Source organism: Chaetodon trifascialis, chromosome 15 (genome assembly GCF_039877785.1).
Source record: "Chaetodon trifascialis isolate fChaTrf1 chromosome 15, fChaTrf1.hap1, whole genome shotgun sequence".
In the NCBI taxonomy this organism is placed as follows: domain Eukaryota; kingdom Metazoa; phylum Chordata; class Actinopteri; order Chaetodontiformes; family Chaetodontidae; genus Chaetodon; species Chaetodon trifascialis.
Genome location: NC_092070.1, coordinates 9,700,175 through 9,725,564, shown reverse-complemented (window position 1 = coordinate 9,725,564; position 25,390 = coordinate 9,700,175). Strand labels below are relative to the sequence as shown.

At 41.3% G+C, this 25,390-nt stretch overlaps 2 protein-coding genes across 2 annotated transcripts in view; one reads left to right on the top strand and one right to left on the bottom strand.

The window, feature by feature from the left end:
• Positions 1 to 5,390: 5,390 nt before the first annotated feature.
• baiap2l2a (BAR/IMD domain containing adaptor protein 2 like 2a) lies at positions 5,391 to 18,928 on the top strand. The gene is given in 14 exon segments (XM_070982092.1): positions 5,391 to 5,444; positions 5,867 to 5,942; positions 8,486 to 8,572; positions 10,557 to 10,618; positions 10,703 to 10,774; positions 11,024 to 11,104; positions 11,212 to 11,343; positions 12,529 to 12,627; positions 13,703 to 13,772; positions 14,435 to 14,648; positions 15,226 to 15,309; positions 16,711 to 16,858; positions 18,351 to 18,391; positions 18,850 to 18,928. Coding segments are annotated over 14 exon segments (1,299 nt in total).
• Positions 18,929 to 21,430: 2,502 nt separating this feature from the next.
• pvalb6 (parvalbumin 6) overlaps positions 21,431 to 25,390 on the bottom strand; it is a 43,238-nt gene continuing 39,278 nt past the window's right edge. Inside the window, exons 2-5 of the mRNA XM_070981686.1 lie at positions 23,932 to 23,997; positions 22,938 to 23,070; positions 22,719 to 22,828; positions 21,431 to 22,218 (exon numbers count right to left, since the gene is read on the bottom strand). Of these exons, the coding sequence (XP_070837787.1) occupies positions 22,193 to 22,218; positions 22,719 to 22,828; positions 22,938 to 23,070; positions 23,932 to 23,992 (330 nt within the window). The 5' untranslated portion in view covers positions 23,993 to 23,997 and the 3' untranslated portion in view covers positions 21,431 to 22,192. The remainder of the gene's footprint in view (positions 22,219 to 22,718; positions 22,829 to 22,937; positions 23,071 to 23,931; positions 23,998 to 25,390) is intronic.

Sequence of the window (25,390 nt, the reverse complement as noted above, 5' to 3'; positions counted from 1 at the left end):
AGGCAAAATCCAGCCTGTTAATACTGAGGTAGAAGGAGGGAGAGAGAGGGAGAGAGTTAGACTCCTCCATGCAGTATCATAGAGCACTTTTTGTACATTTTGTCTCCTTTATGCAGCCTAGAGCTAACTTTCCCAGCAGTGTATCAATCAGCAATCAGTACTTTTCTTAAATTGTGGGGATATACAATATAAAACATCACATTTTCTATCATGCAGATGTTGCAACGTGTGCTAAGATGCCTGCTGCATGCAGCCTCAAAGAAGAGGAAAGTCTCCTCTGTCTTTTCTCAAGCTTTCATTGAAGATGCAGTTTTAAACTGGATCTTTCTTGCATGCGTAACAACCCATGAATTAGTTTTTCCTCCTCTCAGCTTAATATTCTTTTGCTCAGTAGCACATTACAGGCCTGCCGTAATGTGGTGTGTGGAAGGCCATAAGTCAGCCTCAAGGCTCCCTATGGAACAGCTCTACAGCAGCATAGATGACAGAATGATAGCCCTAGTGGGGGATTGTGTGTGTGTGTGTGTGTGTGTGTGTGTGTGTGTGTGTGTGTGTGTGTGTGTGTGTGTGTGTGTGTGTGTGTGTGTGTGTGTGTGTGTGTGTGTGTGTGTTGCAGAGCATGATATAGGCCTGGTGTTATTAGTAAGTTTCATTAAACCATGCTTGCCTGTAAGACCAAGTAGCAGAGAGAAAATGAGACACGCACGCAGAGCGAGACAAAGACAGGTGTGAGAAAACTCCTCACTGTGTGAGGGAAGTAGTGCTTGTGTGTATAAAATTAGGGTGTGATGTGCATTCTCACACAAGAATTAAGGGGGATTTAAGCTAAGACTTCTCAAAGTCGCAGGCGCTGAAAGCTCTAATGTAAGACAAGTGAGGGAAACGGCGTGAGACGTCTGGCATGTCTACAGCAGAAAATAGCTCTCAGTCTTCACTGGAACACCAGAATAGCAAAGTAGATGGGTAAGTACTGCTGTAGAGATGGGGACAAGAGCCTGGGAAAAGTAAGTACAAAACAATCACTCCTCACACATAACTAAGAGTAATGTCTGAGCTACACTCATTTGTATTCAGCCTATACACTAAAAGTCACTAGTGGCATGTTTGGCTGTAAAAAGCTTTGCAGCAGCAATGTGGGCTCTCACTGCCACTGTACTACAGCTAATGTTGATTGCAGGGATTCTTATAGCTTTTAAGGGTTTTTATTTCAGTATTTTTGGATGATTGAAGTGCCTCTGTCTATGAATGCATTTGGGGATTAAAGCATACAAGAATAAAATGATGTTTCTTTTGGCTTATTGGAGCTAAATGATTGTTCGACACTGCAGCACAGTCCATGCACACTCCACAGAGCTATAATAAAAGGGGTGCAAGTACATTAAAATGGCCCGTGTGGATGAAGACTTTTGGACACTGCTGCACAGTTAATGATTGACACATACTGCTGATGTATTATGGTTATAAAAGCCTCTGTGAGAGACTCTGCAGCCAGCAAGTCTGAGCTCAATTCATCATCGAGGTCACCCTTGACCTTTATGTTGTGTGCTGCAGTGACATTAGGGCTTTAAAGTTTTTCTTTGGGGATTGTTCATCGTGGTAATCTACTTTTTCCTCAGGATTTAATCCATAATCTATGATGGGGATTTGGTGAGAGCTGCTCAATTACTTGACAGTCTAAAAAGATTGCTTCTACCACAAAGAAATTGTTGCATTCATCATCTACATAACTGAGTAAAAAAAGGTATTAAAGCCTTATTGCAAGCTTTTTAATATCATTGTTTTGTACGTTTCTGTTGTTTTCTGTTTTTCTGTTTCATATTATACATCTAAAGCATTTGGTGTAGACTGTTTAAAGGTCCACTGTGGCAGGACAATGAACAGTACATCTCAATCAAAGCGCAAACCAATGGTCTGCAGTGGTGGACAGTAACGAAATACATTTGCTAAAGGACCGTGCTTAATTATAATACTGGCTTAATTGTACTATTTCTATTTGTCTCTTCCATTTTGATGCTCTTTCAGTCTTCTCCATGGCTGAAATGAGAAATGCTTTACTTTTAACTCCTCCTCAGGATTTATCTGAGAGCTGTACTTTGCAGATCAGTTCATAAAATGATGAATTGTTACAGATTGACAATATTTAAGCTACAACATTAAAATACATGTGCTGAAGCATAAGTAATTATAAAAATAATAATATAAAATACAATGTGATCAGGGCTGCACGGTGGCGCAGCAGGTAGTGCGCGTGCCTCACAGCAAGAAGGTTACCGGTTCGATCCCCGGGTCAGGCGGGGCCTTTCTGTGTGAAGTTTGCATGTTCTTCCCGTGCATGCGTGGGTTCTCTCCGGGCACTCCGGCTTCCTCCCACAGACCAAAAACATGCTCATTAGGTTAATTGATGACTCTAAATTGTCCGTAGGTGTGAGTGTGAGTGTGAATGGTTGTTTGTCCTTACATGTGGCCCTGCAATCAGCTGGCGACCAGTTCAGGGTGTACCCCGCCTCTCGCCCATTGTAGCTGGGATAGGCTCCAGCCCCCCGCAACCCCGAAAGGGATAGGCGGTATAGATAATGGATGGATGGACAATGTGATCAGATGATATTTAATATGTTACAGTCTACAGTCAATATGTTGCATAAAATCTGCATACTTCAGCTTCTAGTGCAGGAGAGTGTTAGTATGCAGAGGGGGATGCTTGTGCTAACACCTGAGATACTGAACCAGAGTTGATATTATTTTATTAAGAGAAATGATGAGAAGAGGGAACAAGAAAGAGCTTGAGTCAGTGTGTGCTGTGAAGCTGTTTAAAATTCCAGGCATGTCTCCAGTGAGTTGATGGTGCCATCTAGTGTACAAAGCTCTCTCTGTCTCTCTGGGTCTGTTATCTGTTCAACAATGAACAATTAATGCAGGAATAAAAGGTTTCAGAGTTTACTTCTTTACTTTCTGTCTGGAGTGTTTCTACTCGTATAACTCTCACCATGCCACCCCTCATGCATTCACACAGGGATACATCACTGTCCACATGGCACCTGCACTTCTCCTCTGGGAGTTCACGGGGAGTTCACTGACTCTGACATGTCAGACATTTACAGGTTGATAATAATGAATCTGTCAGCGCTGTGTGTATTTCAGCTTGGCTGGGTGAAGGGCCTAGTGCCAAAATGTGATGGCTGAGGTAAAGGAATGAAATCAATAACTTTACCTCCACTCATTTGTGGTTTTGATCAAACATGGCAGAGCAGCTCCCTCCCTGTATTTCATGACACAGCCTCATTTTTACCTTGAACAGTTTATGTGATTTTGGGTGATCAAAGTATCAGGATAGGACTTTTAGCAAAAATGACCATTTTCTGCATGAACCACACGCAAATGAAAAATACTAGTGATATTTACAGGATTAAAGGATTGGGATTAAATATATCATGGCTTTCAGAATATGCTCATGTTACTCAGGTCAATTTCATTTACTGTATGTGCCTTAAAATCACAAATATGCCTTAAAGGGGTTTACGATATGCACAGCTTATGACACCTTAGACCCTCCATTCAGATGAGGAAGATCTCCCCCCCAAAAAACACTTGACAGGGAGAAAAGGAAGAAACCCCTGAAGGAGAAACACAAAGGGGACAGACAGTATTCAGAATAGACCAAAATAAGAACAGTGGAGTTATGATATGGAAAAAAAACAAAACACAAAGACAATATTAGCTAGACCGCAAACGCACATGAGGACTGACAAACTGGGAAGACGAGCAACTTCACATGACCTCCACTTCACCGCAAAGACCTGGAAAGAGGACAGAAACATGCAAGAGAAAAAAAGAAATATTCAAGGGCATCATCCACACAGAGACACTATTCTTCTACTTTACTGAGACAGATGCAGTGCAGCAAGTTTGTGGTAATTCAATTGCTTTTCACATCCATGTGTGTAGAAGACATGTTTTTCACTTTGGTTTTCCTCAGAGTTGATGCTAACTCCACCACTACCTATGCAAGTAATTTTCAGCCTCTTTGGTCTCCAGAACAAAACTACACAGTTTACTTACATTTATTTGGTTGATGGTTTCAGCCAAAGCTACTCAGAGTAAGTGCATGCACCATATGGATATGACCCAAAACTGCAAGAATCATGCAAGTACATCAAATAATCTGAACTGCTTCAAGTGCAAGGAAGAAGATAAAGTAAACCAAGAAGATACTTAGCCCCCACCGTCCCACTTGTCCTCCCAGGGAAGACTCCTGCGAGAGACTCCATTGTCTTTGCTTGACTGATTCTTCTTTAGATGAACTACCGCTCCAAACAAGTGCTGATTGCTCATTTGGCTACTGAAATGCCAACCACACCCTCTATTAATTAGTAATACAATGAACCTGATGGCTGCTGGGCAATAGAAGCCTGTTTCCTCTGACAGCTCAATAAGCAATCAACACAAATCACACTTCAATCAATCAGATTTTAACCTCACAAAGCAGACAGAGCACAGTCAAGCAGAGAAATACCTATTTAGAAAAAAATATAGCATAGTATAATATAGTCTTTGGGTATCTTACTTCAGTGTTGAATTAGTCAGAATGACGCAATGTTTGAAGAACTGATATTAAAGGAGAGGGAAGGGAATCTATTTTGTCATCAGCAAATCATCAAAACAGCAAAACACACCAGAAAGAGATAACAAGAACAGTCTGTGCATCCAAGGCCGCTGGTTAACGCTCTGAGCCAAAGTCTTATAGCTAGTGAGTCACACCTGTGCACCAGGTGACACGTTCCTGATCATACAACAAATATGTTATGATGAACATTGAAGTCAATCCCACATACACCATCCTGCTGCTGTAAATACTCACAAATATGTATTAAACCACACCTGAAGATAGTGTGTATATGTATATGTATATGTATATGTATATGTATATGTATGTATGTATGTATGTATGTATGTATGTGTGTGTGTGTGTGTGTGTGTGTGTGTGTGTGTGTGTGTGTGTGTGTGTGTGTGTATAATGTAGATATAGATATACAGACATCTTGATTTCAGGCATACATACAACAGCTCTCTGTTATAGTCTTGAATAAAACATACGATGTGGCCAAGCACACACAGACACACACCACACTAACACACGTCCAAACAGTCAGGGTTTATAGCATGTCCGTGTGTTTTATAGCTGAGCCATGTTTAATTATTTACTCCGGTCTCTCTCAGGCCACAGTGGTGTCGATTACCAACACACTGAGGTGCCTCCTCTCTTCAGCTCCACGTCCAGTTCAATACGATTAACTCTATTTCCTCACAGAGGCTTTGCTTCACTCGCCGGATGATATAAGACCTGCAGACCCTCTCAAGGTTTCATTGACAGTTGCACTATTCTGGATATTAACATGTCGGGGATGAATAGTGATCAACTGCATCGCTCCACCTTGGAGATTTACTTGGTATGTAGAAGATTCTTGTGTGTGGGCTAGCTGCTCAAATTAGATCACAAACTTACCTGTGAGATAGATGAGTGCAATAAATAACCACATGAGCAAGAGTGCTTGCAGAAGGGCCTGTCCTGTGTTTGATTCTTCAGGAAACTGAGAGTTTCTGGAGAACATGGAAACAGTTAATCTCCTAATGTCATTTCTGCCAAGCAAACATGACGCCAATTCAAGGAGTACTTGGTTTGCTTGATAACAGCCGAGTCTTAGTCTGTCTGAGCTCCGGTGTTGGGAGGGAGGACTTGTGCTCATAAATACAGATTGAATTAAAGACGGATTTTATTGATTCTCCTTTAGGTGGGTCTTAAAGTTTCTCTGACTTTCAAAACCCAGCAGTAACTGTGGCATACGTGTGTGTGTTTGTTTTTCCCAAACAGAACTTGACGGAGGAGTTCAATCCAAGCCTTCAGAAACTGGTTTCACTGGGTCAGAGCTACATCCAAGCTTTCCGAGGTAGGACAGAAAGAAAGAACAATATGCTACTGATAATGTCTCACTTTAAGGTATTCTGTATGGGATATTCCCACACCTACCTTTACAAGTGCTATAAACTAAACAAACTGCAACGACGGTACAGACAATATGGGAGCTGCCAGGTATCTATTTCACCTGATTCCAAAGTCCATATGCTTTGGGGATATCTTTGTGCTTTTAAATCCTTGGTTACAAGCCTGTAACACAGGTTGTTATGAGCATATTGTGAGCAGACAAGCAAGGCCCCACAACTAAATTTGATTTCCATAAACAGAAGCAGGGATTTAGGATATTGGATGCAGCCTTGGCCTAACAGTGCTGAATTTATTTTGATGCTCTATTTTTGACTGTGTTTCTGTGAGAGGAGGTCATTGCAGAGCCAGGATTTAACTTTTAATTTGAATCTGAACATAAAGTAATTGCGTCGACATTTTATGTCTTAATTATTCACACCATAATCACCTCTAATCCCTGTGCGGTGTGTTCAGTGTGAAAGGTCTTTAAAATGTTGAAATACAAATGAGATTCAGCTAGAGGCAGTTTTATATGGCGATGCTTTTATACGTTACTCTACATCATAGGTGTTTGTTTAAGATATGCAAGAGTGCTAATGCAACACTGTCGACAAATGATTCATAGCACCACTGCACCACAGACACTAATACAGATTCTGATGTCTGTCATTGCCACCTGCACAGAGGCTGTTGCAAAAACAAGGCAAGCTTTTCTCAGCTGCTGAAAATCCAGCTACAACTCACGCATGTCAAAAAGACCAGAATAGCTCTGCTCGGGGATGTGGGTTGACACCGGGCTGAAGATGGGTCAAATAAAGCGATTAAAGTGATTTTAGACCAGCTAAGGGGCGTTGTCAGACTCACTGTGAACAATGGCCTTGTTTGTCTTACTGCTTGTGTAAAATGCTGACGACATATACCTGGCCAGGTTTCATAAAATGAGCACCTGGCAACCAAAATATTGCTGTAATTTAGTGATAACAAATAATCATTCTTCCGTTGAGTGGTGTCATTGTTCAGGGACGATTAACAGAATGGTTGCCAAGCAACATGCAGTGGAAAGCCTGCTTAAATATTGGGGTGATTATTAACACTTATTAATGGATATCGTCATTAACTGTGCAATAGTTAAAGTAGTGTCCAGTTATGTTAGCACACCTGATACAGGGGTGTTTTAATTGCACATTGCCAGAAGTAAAGATATTGCTCCAGCAGCCTTGTAGTTTGGGCCCCAGCAAGAAAACCATAGGGTCCACCTTTCTCCGCTTTCACAGTAGCATAAATCTGAGCCTGGCTAAGCTCTATTTTGGTTACTGTTTTAAAATCAGAGCCAGATCTTTCTCTGCCCACCAGGTCACAAACAGCGAAAGCACCGCAGTCTGTTCAAGTGTCTTGACCATTCAAGCCCTTCTATTTCTTTCTCAATAATTTCAGTGTGTCTCCTTTTCTTTCCTCCCCTATCTCATCCATCTCTTTCCACCACCCAGAAAATCATAATCAAGGACCAGGACTACCTATTTAAAACTGTGTTTTCACACTGTTTGGTGTATACTGCTCTACAAAGACAAATAACAGTAACGAGAGATGACTAAAGTTGAAAAAAAAAAAAGTTCTTTAATGTTTTGAGACTGATTGGGTAAACTGTGTAGCTTTCCATCTATAACGTATTAGAAATTACCAAATGTATTTAATAATTTAATTTACAATATAATACTGCAATTAAATACATTAAAATATGAAATTTAAAAGAAACTTAACCACACCAACATCATGAATACCACTAGTGTTAAAAGCTGAAATGCTAGCTGGTGCTACTCTGCTAGGCTAGGCTAGTTACCTTTTAGCATGAGCAGCAGTTTTTAGATTTAGCTCATTAGATTTAGCTACTACCGTATTTATGTTGTACAATAAACAAAACCGCAGAAAAGTTCACAAAGTTCAACAAAATGTGTTACACGAAGCAGCTAAGTGGATAAAATAGCATAAATATATTTAGCTTGGGCTAAGGCTAACCGTGGATATCCCCATCAAGCTTTAACTGGATTTTGTTTTTCAGCTGAGGTTTGTAGTGAGCACAAATTAACGTGCTATTTTCTTTGAAATTAGACATGTCTGTGCCATTAAACATTTTAAATGTTAAAACAGATGTTGAGAAGTCAGACTCTAGTCTAAAGGCTAAACCGTGTATGTCGTTTCAGCATTTTGGCTTTGTATGGAAGTACAGTAGAAAGGCGGTTAATATGTACTGATTGATAACGATGAGAGCAAAGAGCAAGATCTGAAAACTGATTTCATTCTGACTTTATGCTACTGTGTTTTAAATGAACACATTTCCAAATGATTGGAGAGACATAATTGTTTAAATGGTGATTTGGATATCTGAAACCTTTCCATTCCATTTTTGTAATGAATCACTCTGTTTACCTGCATTTGTAATCCTTTGCCAGGGAAATGAATTGTACCAAACAATTTGCATTTCAAATGACTGTGTGTGTTTGTGTGTTTCAGCTCTTGCTGTAACAAGCGAGGCCTACTTCAGTGCCCTTTCAAGGATTGGAGAGAAGGCTTTCCACACCATGTCCTCACACTCCCTGGGTATGTGTGAACACACGTTCATGCAGTTTGGCTTTCTGTATCTATAATCCAGGATGTGAGCATTTTGTCTTCTGTTTATGGGCATAACTAATTAAACAATATTCTTCTCTATCCTGAAGACCAAAGTTCACCCTCAGGCAGTACTTTATTTCTCCTTTCATAATTACTAAGACCTTGCGCAAATGTAAATTGTAGGTGTGCATGATTAGCATACTCTTTGATGTGTAGAACAGACTGTGAGAAGTTACTGAATGAATGTATTTTACAGTATCTTTTACAGTTAGTGCTTATAAAGGCTTTTACCTGCAGCTCAGACTCAGCTAAAATTTGTATTGTGCTCAGGTCAAGTCAAGACTACGGCAGAACTGTATAGTTAGATTTCTCCTCTTGTCAAGAGTTCAGTTCAAAGTTGGATTGCAACACAGTGCATGTTTGAGTTTGTCTTTATGTCAGTTCAAGCCAAGAGTAGAGTGATGGCAGAGTGGCTATCAGATGGCAGCAGACAGCATGAATAATAGATGATGACAGGCAGCGGGCCGTGCTCCGCTCACTTAACCCAGCCACACTAAGGGGAGTCGCGTTAGGTTTAGTGGCTGGAGTTAAAGATATCGCCCCAAATGGATCATTAGTGTTTTCTCACTGTGAGGAAATGAATTCCAAGGACAGCGGCAAGTCCCACTCAGGTCGAGGCCAGTGTTATAACATGGTCATGGAAGCAGTTTTGAGTGTTTTATCAAATGTTTAGGTCCCTCACCTGTCCCTCACTACGCCCTCATTGGCTCCACCTGAGCCACCAACCCAAAGCATCTGTATCTGAGGGGCTGAGACTGAAACTAAACAATCAACTGTCTTTCTCCAGAATCGCTTTTTGCACCTTTAACAGTCAGTCCGACACTAAATTAGAGACAGATTCCGACAGCTATTATAGTGGCTTGCTGTGTGAACTGGTTAGCAGTAAAATGAGTCAAGCAAATTCACAAAACAGCTGTAATAGAGGAGATCCTATAGATACTATGTTAGTTTGTTCCTTGGATTTAGTGTTACAATCCAGTCAAAGTTATTGGCAGAGTAGCTGAAAGATGAATACAGAGAAAAAAATATTTGAAAAACAAACCTAAAAATACTATTGAAAAAGTCTTGGCAGAGGTGGAAAAGGTGGTAAATTGAAAAAGGCAGAATCCAACAAAGTAATGGAAACAGATTTGCTGAATGAATCATGACGTTCACGAAGGAAGTCACTGAGTGTCGATGAAACAAACATGATTTTTTTTACATTTTTCTCCATCATTTGAGATTTGACAGGCTCTCTTTTAATTACGTCATCTTTTGGGGCCCTCTTCCTCCTCTTCTAATGCTGTAATGACGCCTGACTGGAGGATTCTTTGCTATTGCTTATCCCGAAGAACCAACACCCAACTCTTACAAAAAACTACACTAATATCATGACAGTGTGACCGGAGAGTGACACGATCTGGTTTTTATGTGGAGCAAAAGATTTAATGTTTTGTGTGTTAGCTGGTGTGCGTGTGTGTGGCCATTTATCACTCATGTTGCAGGGACATAAATCTGTTTACACAGTCACAGTGTGGGGACTCAAAGTCCCCATAACATAAATCAAAACGATTTTAGGGTGAAGACTTGGGTTAAGGTTTGTGTGTGTGTTTAGAGTTTTCATGTTTTCCTGTGTCTTTGGTTGAACTGAGACATAAATGCACAAAAACATTAACCTCATATAGAACAAGAAGTTGTAACATACTGGGTTTCGCTATTTTCCACCGGTAGTCCCTGGGCAGGTAGGCAGACACATTACTGTGATAATTAGACATTGAGAGAATATAAAGTACTTAGGTAGTCAATAAAAGTATAGACTATTGGTTCATGAATAGATAGAAATGAACAAAAACGGAAAGGTTATGTGGTATTACATTGTTTTCTAGTAACATTAAGTGAGTATAATGTCACATGTAATGCTGTTGTCTTTAAGGGGATGTCCTGATTCAGATCTCTGATAGTCAAAGAAAACTCGTCTTGGAGCTGGAGACAGTCGTAAGTTTTCATCAACTTGACACTTCTCTGTCTATCACAGCCTTTGAGGATGTGTTTAATATGATTTTGTGTTTCTCTTTCCAGTTCCGCTCGTTCAATGTGGAGGTCATTCAGGAGATGGAAAATAACATTAGAGTGGACAGAGATTACATATCAGTGAGTGAGGGCCAAAGCAGGGCCACAGCAAGGTCATGAAGGAGAATGACAAGCTGTTACCTTCAGCAATGAAAAGCACAATTAATAACTGCAGGGCATCATCATGGAGTTAGTTATCTGATAATTTAATGTGATGAAATATAGCTCACTTACCTCCCCGATGATAAAGAAGTAACAGTCTCTCATCACAACTGGGGAAGCCATTAGAGTGAATGGGAAAAGATGTGACGTGAATTCTCTGCCATGCAGGACAGCAGGAAGCATTATGAGATGGAAGTCTACAGCCAGGCAACAGCTCTGGAGAGGCAGCTGAGGAGAGGATTCAGCCAGGTTTGTGTGTTTCCCTCTTTCTGCATGCAGGAGGATAATCACTGTACATGACTGTGTCCTTGTACAATATATGAATATACACTACTGTCAAATATGTGCATCCTCAGGATAACAGTGAGTATGTGGAGTTCCTCAGGAGGAGCCATAGCGAGGCTGTGAAGGAGGAGGAGAGACGACACCGTTTCCTGGCTGAGAAACACTGTGGTCTGATAAAATCCATCGCCCAACTCATGAATAAGGTATAAGGTATAAGGCAGCTTACCTCAGGTGGCATTTGTGAATTCAATATTTTATGGTTTGTTATGGCTTATTGACTGCAGGTGCCAAATGGGTCGGTTTGTCTTACAACTCTTTGCAGTGAATGTCAGAAGGAAAATAACAGGAAGGCACTCTAACAGAGAGAACTCACAATGATGAGTAAACATTATGTGAGATGTTATAATTCCTCTCCTTCATAAGGAGGGCCAACCACAGATTAGTGGCTTCTGAGGTCCAGAGACAGATTCAGTTTCATCTGCAGGACAAACGAGGCTGTCTGTTTGAATTCAGGACTCCCTGCACACTTTCTATCCCTCACCCTCCAATAAAAATATTTGGCTCCTAAAAAAGTTTTACTTTTTAATATGGATATGTGATATGAGAGGCGTGTAAATAACTCCACTGTGCGTCATTGAACAGCGCAAGGTGCCAAAATTAAGTCGAAAACATTTACCAGATGAACACAGACAGCTTAGGGTCATTTAGGTCACACGGAGGAGAAAAGAAGATGAAAAGATCATCATAAAAGAATCAAAATAAAGAAACAAAAGGGGAAAATTATGTGATAGTGAGACCAGGTGTCAAGCCCAAGCATGTAAAGACAGTCCACCTTGTCACACCAAGACATTAAAATCAACAGTAAGCAGTAATGAATATGTAACGACCAATAAGACTTTTAAACTAAAGCTTGCTAGCAAACATGTCAGCGATGGTCACTGTTTTGGTGAGTTTAAGCACCATCTACATAAAAAATTAGTTTCACACAGGAGAGGAAAGTCATGTGTGAGCCAGCACTCAACTTTTTTAAAAATTTTTAACGGCACAAATGAGCTTCCATAAGTACCCGTTAAATCTGCAGCTTTAGCCTGTTTGAAGAGAGCAGGTGTGTCTCACAAGCACAAAGAGATAATAGAAATGACAAGCTGAAACCATTTTTTATGACAACAATAATGACAGTTCTCACAATTAATCATAAACGCGGGCCACATGTGGAAACCCGTTTACATCTCTTCTCTTATTGTCCAGCACCGAACATACATTCATGTTTATGAGGCATTTTCTGCCCAGTGAATATTAACATAAACTGCTGTAACTTCATGTGTGTTTAATGTTTACACACACATTCTGTGTGTGTGTGTGTGTGTGTGTGTGTGTGTGTGTGGCAGACAGGAGACTCTCTCCAGCAGAGAGCTGATGCCTGGACAGACAAGGTGAACGTCACCAGAGGACCCACAACCAGACGGCTCACCTCTGTGGATAACTCTGTGAGTTCAGGGCAAAGTTTCTATCGGTTTATAGATATTAATGTGTTTACTGAATTATTCAAGGCAGGTCGGATTGCATTTGAATCTTTCAGAAATCTAAGAATATGCTGCTGGCATGAAATATAAGCCTGTCTTCAGATAAAGAAGTGAGGGAAGCTCTTTAAGATCTGTTTGGAAATGGATAACAGAGTGTGAGCCTTTCAAAACTTGAAAATTTTGTTTTAAAGTGTCTGATTTGTTGGAACCATAAAACAAATATGAGATAAGAAAACATATTGTGATGGAGCTGGGTATTATCTGGTTAAATGGTTAATACCTCCACACAGACTGTGTGTCATAGAGAAATCAGTGATTACTGCAATTATATTTTTGTTACCACGGTGCCCTCTGGTGGTTGGACTCTGATTAAATTTGAAACCATCAGGATGAATCACACCGGTGAGGCGTAATACTGTTAGAGGGAAGCTTTCTGAGGGAGATTAACCTGTGGCTGAAAAAGAGGGACAGAAATCATATATTTTCTGGTATGAAAGTAATTAAAAAATGATTGTGATAAGGCTATAAGTATTTTCCTGTCAAAACACTCTTATCTTTAATATACATCATCAGGGAATGCCTCTGAGTATGAATTCAGATGTCTCCCCATCTCAGAACAGCGGGATTAACACCACGGATAATTCACAGTCTGAAACCATATGGTTCTTTTCATGAAGGCTGCAATTAGGATTCAAGTGAATAACAAAGACGCCTCTGTGATAAACCCTGTCAGTCTCAGTGTGTTCCTCATCAGATGGTGACGTGCCAATGAATCACAGAGATCCCTCATCCTACTGTAATAACAAACAGAGGATTAACGTGGATTCTGTGTTTGTTTTGTCTTGACGTGGGATTTATCAGCGCTTATAACAGAGTGAGACCTGTGTAGACAGATATTAGAGTTGGGCTTCATGATGTGCATTACTCATTGTAACATCTAACAAGTCCTCCAGGAGAAGCCAGTCTGTGTGAGATAACTTGAACCCAGAGTTTACAACTTTATTCATGTCATGTGCACCTGTGCATGTGATGTGTACAGATGTGGATGAAGGAGGAAGAGATCAGAAGGAACAGAGAGGAGCCGACCCTCGGCGATATGCCGTCAAGGGGTGAGTGGTTACTGTAATATGAACAGGGCTTCATTCCAAAGCTCTATATTTATTCCTCTGGAAGTAATCACTTCACTGACACCATGTTTGAACACAATAAATTGAAAATGTCAACAGCTAACACCGGCACTATAAAAGATCTTGACTTTGGTGCCAGTTGTGTAATGCCACGTTTAGGATGAAAGTACGTCCTGACTGTAAATCATTTGCAGCCCATAGTGCCTCAGCCTGTATGTCACGGCTGATTTTGCCTTCACTCCACCACCCGCTTTATCAGTCTTTAAGCCTTTTATCTCTGTTTCTCTCTCTCGTTTTACTTGTGTTCCACTTTGGCTTCTGTGAAACGCTGTATGCAGCGTGCTCCTTGTCTGTGGGCCAACTGATACCGGCTAGAGGGAAAAACAATGCCACACTGTTTTGTATAATTCAATGAACTGCACCCTCCGCCATCCAAGCACAATAATTATGCATAGAATAAGACACTTAGCAGTCTGCTAACTCTTTGAGTTATGAATACCAGGGCCACAATGAATGAAGAAATAAATTGTAGCCATTTATATTTTTAATTAATCACTTTGCCATTTAGGAAGGTTTATCATCTAACTTGCGCCGTAACAAACGACTCTCTCTGTTCCCCTGTGGTTCATTTGTCATCCCTCCAGTCCCGTCTCCCCAGGGAACCATTTCTTACTCAAGAAGAGAGTCAGTGGGAGGTGAAGGTGGAGGTGGAGGAAGATCCATGAGGGCGCTGGTGGCCCACCAGCCTAGTGCCTCCAACCCCACCCTGCTGCCCTTCTCCAGGGGAGAGATGATCACTGTGCTGGTGCAGCAGCCCAAGAACGGCTGGCTGTTTGGACGTGCTGACAGCGGCTCACAGTGAGTGATGTGGTGTGTGAATGTGGAGGCATCTGTTTCTCCTGCTTAACCATCTGCACACATTATAAATATGTCTGGTGCTCAAGTGAGATATATAGTCCTTTTTTTGCTGCTGCTGCACTCTCTGTTGCACACTGATACCATTCAGTAGGTCAGTTTCACATTTAATGTCTAGACCTGTTTCCTATAGAAGAATCAGGTGAGAAAGAGTGATGCATTTTACATTTCAAGAAGCTACTGTTTGTTGGGAATAAACAGAAGATGAATAAGTATAAGACACAGTGAGTATAGTTACACTATGAAAAATGAATGGAAAATGTTAACTTTAGTTAATTGGCACACACAAAATACAGCTGAGGCTGATGGGAATGCCATCAGCCAGGTATTTGGTCATAAATCAAAATGCTGGACATATTTTGACCTGATGATGGCGCTCGAGGAAAAGTTAGAGGATCACCAAAGTCAATTTGGCATTTGTGCATTTGTCTTTCGTAATTGTTTTAAATATGTGTACTTCTAATATTCCTGATGACATTTACATTTCATCCACTAACTACAATCTTTATTCTGCTGTCAGTCAGGGATGGTTTCCGGCCTCCTATGTGGAAGCAGTGGATGAGCCTCCGTATGCAACCAGCTCTCGGTAAACATCCAGTGAAAAGTATTCAGTATGCCCATGAAACATTACATTATGCTAAGTGCAGGCTGATTAAGAAATATATTGTCATATATTGTTTCTCTGACTCTTGCTATGCCAGACATCATGGCGAAAAGTTTCCAGCATTCAAATGCAAGTTTGGTTCATGGTAAATATGAAGCTACAGCCAGCAGCCGCTTAGCTTAGCATAAAGACTGGAAATGGGTGAAACAGCTAGCCTGGCTCTGTCTGAAGGTAACATAACCTAAAGCCTCAAAAGCTTGTGAAAACAAAGGAAAAAGTCACAGATTATGATACAGTGGGGGACAGACACTGAAGAAGCAAACACTAGTAGCACTGGTAACTGGCCAACAATACCATTGAGTAGTGGAAGCAATCTGGTGATGAGTCCACAGTCTTTATACTGTGCTGATTATGACGAGTCACAGCTGTGTAGGAGCTCCCAGCCACCTGGAGAACCACACCCAGCCTCTGCCAAAAAAGGAAGCACAGGAAACAGCCCCACACCTCTCCAGCACACAATACCAGAGTTCTTCCAAACCACCACAGTATACTGTACTTTAGGACATTAAGCAACCAAACATATTACGAGCTGTAAGTGTTACTTTGAGTGGGAACCATGAAATACAAAACTTCTGAGAGAGTTGAAATCACTTCGACCCTGACATCATGCATTTCTGAAGCGCAAACAGAACTACACCTGCCCCCTTGCTTGCGTCATGAAACTATTTGTGATCAGATTTTTAAATATTTTGAAGACTACCACCTCACAAGAAGTAGGTTTGAATCTGGTGGTCAAACAGCGTGTATGTGCTCTGCCTAACATTTGTATGCCTCACCTCACGCAGTCCAAATAGCTGCATGTGAGTGCACATTGAAAACACAATTAATTCTTTATTTGCAGTCATTAAACATTGATGGAGGGGCTTTAAACCAAAGGCTGCACCTTCTGCATAATGTGTGCCTTCAATTTTGCAGTACATTTCGCAGTTCCCTCAGGCCGCCCTTATTGTTTTATAGGGCCAACATTTTTAAAAGAGGGTCAGCATGAAACTCAAGCCTGGAATAATAACATGAACTATTTAAGATATTTGGGTGACCCATAGCTGTGAGGAAAACCAGTAGGAGGTTTTAAACTGAAACTTTGCACAGTCACTGCGGACACATGCCATGGCTAAAGGCCTAAAATGTGAATGTTAATATGGATCAAACATACTGTAAGCTAGCATACTTTATAACACAAATCATGCTTTGCTCTTTTTTTTTTTTTTTTTTTTTGTATCCTATGAACGACAATAAGTTTTTTTAGAGGAAAGAAAGCTAAAAAGACACATACTGTACTTTTTCAACAAACAAAACAATTCCATTTTATTGTCACTTCAGTCGCTCCAATCTGGGAAGCAGCAGCAGCATGAGCAGCCTGGTCGGAAGTGGAAGCTACAACGCAGCCCCGCCCCCTCCACCACCGCCGACGTCATCTTCAAATAGACAGTCTGAGGTGCAACCAGTCACACTGACTCTTGACAGAAGGCCTGAGTTTAATTCAGAAAAGGTATGGCTGTCAGTCAGCTTGTCTGATTCATCAGTCCATGTCGCTCATACCAATCAGTTCTCTCTCTCTCAAAAGATTATCAATCTTTTTTAAACACGGTCGACAAATTGACGCTGAAATGTAGTTTTTGGGGAGTTTGCTGTATTTTTCTTCTTCTTTTGATGTATTTTTTAAAAGACATTTTGGGGAGCGCTTCCCAACAAGGCATCTTTTATAAAGCCTATTAGTTGGTGTTTAACATTAGAAATGTGTTTCTCATGGTCTCATACACTAGTCTGCAGTTACTAATGTTAATAAGGCTCAAAGTTTTAATTTTTATCACCTGAGAAACGAAAAGATGTTTTTATCATTGGCCTTTTGCTGACATTTACAGCATTAGTAAAAAGAAAAAGGTGACGAGATACAGAATGTAAATCTTTGGTGGTATTTCCCAGTCTGTTCAGCAGGGGCACTGCGGCAAGGTGCTGTTCTCAATGGCACCACACCCCTCTTTCTGGTGGATGCAGGGAGGAAGCTCCAGCTGCTGATAGTGTCTGGGAGAGGAGGTTGTGTGCATATGTTTGTGTGCGTGTGTGTGTGCTCTTGTTTTGGCATGCTGTAACTTGAGACTGCTAAGCTGAAGACCTATTTGAAGGCCTTGTGACTAAATAGGTCTGGTACACAGTGTAACCTTTAGGGAGCTGTGGTGTGATAATACTGCTCGTGTCCTTTCTCTTTGGTGCTATTCAAGCACGCAGTGGTTTGAAAAGCATTTCTGTTTCTGCATGCAGAGAGATTTGATCAGGCAGGAGCTTAAGGTAATAGATGACCCTGCTAACCTGTGATGTTTTAGAAATGACTGGTTTTAAAGCAAAACGTCAGATTATACTAATATTCCAAATTGCTGGTATATTTAAGGGACAGTGAATGAGCACAGAAGCAGTGGTACATCGTTCCTGACACCTTCCTCACACGACAGCCCTCACCCTGCTCCCACCATGCCAGACACTACTCACACATTTCGTATTCAATAAACAATTCATTCACATCTCAGTCGATGGAGGGGCCCTTGCTCGTGAATTGTTTACTTAAGTCTTGAACATAGTCATAATGGAAATTTGTGCCGCTTTCAGTGACGCTGCAGAATATTTAGCTCTGAAACTTGCTCTCAAGTCATCAAGGCCAACGACAAAGCAGATTTATTATTCATTGTAAGTGTGTTTTTCTTTCACTATAACATTGACGGCTCTGCATGGTCTCTGCTGCTCCCTGGCTCATCTCCATTGTGAAAATCTGATTTTGCAGTTTGTTTCAACTGGACACACTCAGAGGTGTGTGTGGAGCTGCCTGCAATAACACATCAATGAGCAGCTTGTGGGAGGATCTACTGAAAGCAAAAGGGCGAGGGGTCAAGTGCTGGACCCCGCTGAGCCTCCATTAGTGCATGTGTCTACATTGTGTGGTTTGGATTGGCTTCCACTCACCTGTACCGTTCTCCTATTTTTTTCTACAGAGATCAAACCCACATGGATCACCACCAGAACTCTTCCCGAGGTACGGTTAATGGAACTGTAGCTCTGCTTTTAAAGCACAGACAGGTTGTGAAATGCTTAAATGGAGGCCACTCATGTCCCCTGCTACAGAGACGGGTGATATTTTTTGAAGTATATCATGAACCCATTAAATCATAGAACAACAGATGAGGGCAGTGATCTTGATGGCACAGAATCGCTTTCTTTCCATTTGAGATTGAAGTGCGGTTCAGTGCTGACACCGTGTCAGTTATGGTCATTTTAAAGCCATGACGCTCACTCTCACTTCAGGTGAGCAGGTTGCCAGATGATGCTTGTACAGTTTGAAATGCAGTGCTCATTTCTCTTATTATAACCTTTACTGTTGGGCTCAAAGATGGTATGCTTTTCTCATATTGGTTTTCTCCACTCTGTCTCTTTTATTTCTCTTCTTCTCACGCTTAATGCCCTCTCTTCATTGCTTTTTTTGTGTTTTTAAAGGGGCACCAACCCGTTTGCCACAGTGAAGCTGAGGCCCACGAACACCGATGACAGATCAGCCCCACGTTTGAATCGATGATGACACCTTAACTCTGACACAAATGAGCTTGTCAGTTCATTCTTGCCACTGGAAATAGCAGTATACAGTATATGGTTGAAAGTGAGTAAGTGGTCCTTGAGTGACGGTTGTTGAGTCAACTAGTGTTTTCATACCTCTGATCTGAGACCCCGTTTACACTTAGGGAAGACGCATATGTTTTCATGCGGTTTGGCCTCTCGTTTACACGCAAAAAGAGTTTTTTTCATGGAAAACAATCATTTTTAAAAATTCCGGCGAAAGTGGAGATTTCTGAAAACAGCGGTTATTTGTCGGCGTGTAAACTGGGTTAAACAGCGTTTTAGGTTCCGAAATGTCACAACATGCGACTGAATACTTAACGTCATGTGAGCGACCTGTGTTTACACTCACGCCCATAGGTTTGGCATCGTTATGATGCGCTCGACGGCGTGTTTATCCAGGTTCATGTAAATGACAACATTTTTGAAAACGATGTTGTATACACGGAAATATCCGTTTTCCAAAATACCCTGCTAAGTGTAAACGTAGGGTCAGTGTGCCATGGTGCCAGACTTCTGCACACAACGTTGGAGACAGAGGACAAAACTTTTGATAAATACTGTAGAATTCCTGCTTCGCACAAGGACTGTAGATATTTTTTAAATCTTCCTAAACAAGACACCAACATCTTTTCATAGCTGAAAAATGTGTTTGTGAAAAGCAAAATAGTGAGAGTAAATCACAGTGATATAAATGTGCTTATATAATATATATATATACTATATAAAACCTAATAGTTGCATTGATGTCACCTGATCTGAAATCATCATTCCTTCTCTGAAATGCTTGTTTACTGGCACTGACATGTGACTGAAATAAATGACTACCATCTATGATGTGTGTATGTACTGTACAGTAGAAGTTAGGAATCAATGCTAACTATGTGCTGGTGTGTGACACAACTGACCTTTTTATGTAAGAGTTGTAATTTATAGCTCAGGGATGAATGCACGATGCCACGAACTGCATGTAGCTGCTTACATAATCTTTTTTATGTTTCAGGTTTTTATTGCATTGTATCGACACCATTTTTCTCTAGATAGTTCACTGAATGAAGTCCATTAATAAATATTAATTACTAATTTACTTTGGAAAATGGCTTGCAGAAAATGAAAATGTAACCTCTGGCAGATAATGTAATATCTTGTAAAAAATAGGATAAAATGTCTGAGCCAGAAATGTAATGAAAAATGCAGTGCATTCATGGATAATGTAATACCATCTTTATAGCATCATATAATTACTTTAACCACTGTGTTTCATCTTATTAGCGAGTGGCTTTTTTTTTTTTTTTTTTTTTTTTTACTATGGGCACAATGAGTGATCCATAATGTAATGTAACTAACAAGAATAAAGATTAAAGTTATTATAAAATAAAAATACCGGTATTACATCATCTGTTAAAGCAAAACAAACTGATTTCAAATCTTTAATATTTATAATATTTGTTTTAGATTCTGATCAGTGCATGGTCTCTTTTTTCCAACAGAGCCCGCCCACTTCAGACCAGCAAGACGAGCACAGACAAAAACAAAAAGTCCAGAAAATCTCAGAAACTGCTCTAACTTTGGCAGAAAACAGCATTACTCATGAAAACCACATCACCCGTGATACAAAACTGGTTGAGAAAAGGAGAAAAAAAAGGGCCGTCACACTCCCAATTACAATGCTGTGTTTATCAAAAGGACAGTTTGTAACATGTTTGCTTCACTGCCACAGGTTAAATATCCACATGTCACTCCCCATAAACCCGTTGTCTCTCCTGTCACCATTTGTCCTTCTTATAGACGACACTGACCTGAGCGATCTGCTGGGACAGGCGATGAGCTTGTCTGAGCTACGCTGAATTAAACAGTCCTGTTCCTCCTCTTTGAAGTGATAGCCTCTAAGCTTCAGATCTGTGTTTATTTGCTCAGGCAGTGAAATGGCCTACTAAAGAAGATCAGGATTCCCGCGTTGCCTGTTTGGGTCCTCCGCTGGGGATACTTAACCCAAATTGAACCTCAGTGTGAATCCAATTCTGCTAATGGCTTGACAGCATGGTTCTGTTAAACTAGCACAGCACTTCTGAGTAAAGACTCGTTGGCAAGTGGAATAATGTGGCCTCCACCTCCTTTTTCTGTTTCAGTGAAGATGCATTCATAATGGACTGTGAAGAAAAGGCTCCTCTGAACGGCTCTTTGTGCAGTTTCTTCTTCTGCTGTCACTGCTTTGATGACACAGTCAGTGCTAATGAATACTAACAAATGACGCTGGGGGCTAATTTTGACCTTCTTACTTATTAAGGTACACTCCTTTATGCATTATTAGGTTGCTGTCAAGATATGCTTCAGTAGTTCTGCTTGATAAGAGTAATAGTGACGACGAAATAGAAGAAGGAAGGAAAGAAGGGGAGCTGGACTAAGAGTGTAAAATCAGACAGAAAAACGACATCAAAGTAAGGAATTAACAGAAGAGCCTTAGTGAGTCGGTGTTCTCGAGGCTTTGTTTTCTCTCATTTTATTTGATTCTTTCACAGCTTGACCTCTTTCTTCTTTTGGTATGTTTTACAACAGCTCATTACCAGAGGAGAAAGGGATGAATAGATAGATAGATAAATAGATGGATGGATGGGTGGTGATGGTGTGGGAGGGACAGAGAGGAGCTAATGCAGGAAGGGAACGGTGCCAGAAGTGAAATCGACAGACAGAAGAGGGAAAACAGAGAACAGGGGAGAAAGAAAGAATGAGAAGCCATGAGAAGAAAGGAACCAAAATGAAGAGATCAGACAGATGGAAAAGTCAGGAGTACAGAGGGGAAATTAGGGTCTTTCTCTTATAATCTCTGTTTACTTTAAGTATCTATAAATATCTACTTTATGCTTTAAAATGTGACGTTTATTCCTGCAGGCGTGTTGTATCTCTATACATAAACAGAAACAAGAACAGTTTGTATAAAAAGGATAAAATAAATAGGATGAATACAGCTGTGGGGACTTTTGAGGAGTTGTGTGTGAGGGGGTGGCACGCCACGGCTTACTTCCTTAAGCGCAGCATTGCACCTAATGAAGGCAGCGGTGTGGGCGAGGGTGAGGAAGAGGAGTGTGTGTAGCAGGAATCGGCTGCAGTCTGCTAGGCTGGGAGTCAGGGTGAGGAGGTGAGGTGGAGGCGGGGCTGTGGGTGTCAGGAGTTAGCTGTAGTTAGGAGGTGATCTTGGGAGTGCTAGTCAATCACACGAGGTGACGATTTATTCTTTCACCAGGCTAGCAAACTCTGCAAGAGAGGAAGAAAAAGGAAAAGTCAGGATGCCGACACGTAAAATATGCGTATATACTATCTACTGTTTCTGGACCTTTATATTTAACAGCAATCTGTCATGAGCCCAGCAAAAATTGCATCATTTAACAGTCGCCTTAGCTTTATTTTCATCCACAGTAATGATAAAATAAAATAGTGATGCTTGTTATAGCATCTGACACATTTAGGTTTGGCTCCAAAGTACCCACGAAAAACAACTGTTGTGTAAGATCTCATAGATATAATATCATTGACATTGCAAAATAAATGCCAGCATTCACTGATGAAACATCAAAACAGCGAAACTGCAGTCTTAATAAATGACCTACAGATAAATGTCTTAAAACACACACTGCAGCCCGTAAAGACAGTCTGCCTGTGTGTGTGTGTGTGTGTGTGTGTGTGTGTGTGTGTGTGTGTGTGACGTCTGTTTGTGTGACCCTGCGACACTCCCACTAATGGAATTTGATGTTTACCATCGACTCCAATCTTCCCGTCTCCATCCTTGTCGGCTGCTTTTAAAAATGCTTTGGTTTCTTTGTCTGTCAGGTCTCTGCCATCTTTGGCGAAACCCTTCAGGACGTATCTATCCGGGGACAGAAAAGCAGGATGGATCAGTGTCACAGAACACTAACGTTTTGTAGTGCAGCAAGATCATTTGTTGCATCTTTTGGCTTTATGTCTGTTTGTCTCACTTGAGCTCCTCCTCCTCTATGAAGCCGCTGTTGTCGGCGTCCAGCACCGTGAAGACCTTCTTCACATCGTCAGAGGACTTGGCCTTCAGACCCACCATCTCGAAAAACTTCTTATAGTCAAACGAGTCAGCAACTACAAACACACACACACACGAGGAGGCACACAGGCATATGTTGATTTTTGGATTACGGTGGGTGTGCATACTCATAGAGTGAAGAACCACACTAAAAGTTACTTTAAGTTCCTTGTCCTGTGTTGATGCAGGTGATGAGGCCCAAAGGCAATGATTTAATTGGAGTAAGGCAGCCTTCATACAGTGTGACAGTCATAGATTGAGAGCATGTGTTTGCCAGAGGACCCATCAGTTCTGGGTCATGGAGCTCCTGTCTGCCGATGTTATGCAAGCAAACATTAAACGACAGGTAGGAATGAAACTCAAAAAATGACCCATTAGTACCAGTTTCTTCACCACAAAATGTTTTAGACGCAGTCTTCAAGACACAAAGTGGGAGAGGCTTTTTAAAGCCATATTCATTCATTCCATAGACATTTTTCCCATGACTCACATGGGAAACTTACACGAAAACTTAAATGTAGAACTACAATTCCCACCATGCATCCTGGAAAAAAATCACAGAGCTTAAAATTCTATTAGCTTCTGTTATATTAAAAAACAGTGAGTGGAATCTAAAGATTATAGTGTTGGAGAAACTGAACACAGTCTACATCTTAAATGAATTCTCTTTGGGTTCAGTTTGAGATTAATTCAGTGACTATGGTTTCACACCTCTGACTATCTTATTCTCCCTAGCAACAGCAGCTAAGGCTCAAGAGTGATATGGTATTTTGAACAAGCTGCCCAAATGATGGATAAAGCATGATTTCATATATGGGCCGGCTCACGTTCGTTCCGCTAGAGACGAAACAGCTGAGATCAGCTCCTCACACTATGCTACCTCTGAACCCTATGATTTACCATGACAAGTGCTTTACCTGCAAATGCATCTAGAGCTTTTTTGATGTCATCAGCGTTGAGGATGCTGCTCATTGCCATCTTGGCTGTTGGAAAAAGGAGATGAAAAAAGACAGGGGAGAGGGAGACAGAGAAGTAAGAGAAGGACAGAGAGGGGACAAGGTTAAAAACAAGGTCGCCAGAGAGCAGAGAGAGGACTCGGAGACATTCTCGTATTACAGTGGTGATGCTCTAGAAATGGAGCAGGAAACCAGGACACGTGAGTGACAGAGTGAATTAGAGACAGTCGAGGAGGAGTGACAAAAGGAGGGAGGGGACGGAGTTGTGCTGGAAGTGGAGAAAGAGAAAGATCCTGTAGCAAGGTGGTGTTGAGAGACTGACGGAAAGGAGCTTTAGTTGTGGGGTTACGGGACAAAGTACCGGGGTCAAGACCGAGGAAAAGATTAAGGAAAAGGAGAGCATGAAGGGAGGGACAGATGACAAATTCAGGGACAAATTCTTCTCACTCCCAACTTTACATTATCATCACCACTTGGTCAGGACCCCCATGTAGTTTTTGTGCCTAAAACCAACCAAAGTGTAACTGTGTCATATTATTAACCGTGTGTTTATTATTATTCTCAGCAAACTTCATTTTCTAGCTGGACATTGCTAACAGGACGTTGCATATTTATTCTTGCTAACTTGACCGCAGAGCACTGCATGTTGAGAAATGATGCTAAAGGCGTTCCCAGTGCAGTAAAAAGTGATACCAAACGGCCCTGGTTAAATGCCTCCATGTGATAAGATGGGAGCAAGAAAGTGTTGCCATATCAGTGTTTTCCATTTTATCAGTGTGATATCATTTAGTTGTCACAGATGAAGGAAGGGCTGAGAGCCAGAGGCCAAGTCAACGGGGGTTTAACATGCTGTCTGAGTCTGCTGCTGTGCCTGAAATACCACAGGAGAATTCAGTTTGTCTGCCCAGTCTAGATGGAGAATCTCCTTGTACCTCACACGCTATGAAAGGTGAACCCAGCACTTAATAGTGCTTTGACTTTTTCCTCTGCGTGTGTGACTGAACCTGATCGCTGCTTGTCGCTTTCCCCAGACACTGACTGATGCCCTCCTCTACTCTGTTGCTATTGCAAACACACATATACAGCATGTGTGCACTTGAAGCTGAACACAGAAAGAGGCGCAAAGAGAATCTCCAAACAAGATGTGAAAAGAGACCGGAGTCTGGGGAGCTGTGGTGCTGAGAAGGAGTGAGTGACACGTAGATCAGAGGATGGATGCGGTGCTCTGATTTCACTCTGCGCATTGTGGTCTGGCAGACAGTATTAGACATTTGCTTGGGACACACACTGTTTCAAGCAGGCCTGATTGTCACTCCACTCAAACTTCACCCCGCAGGCCTTCAGAAGGGGGATACCATCCCTCCTGCAAAATGACCAAAACGTTTCCCCCTAGTCCAAGGGTTCCTAAACTTTTCCATGC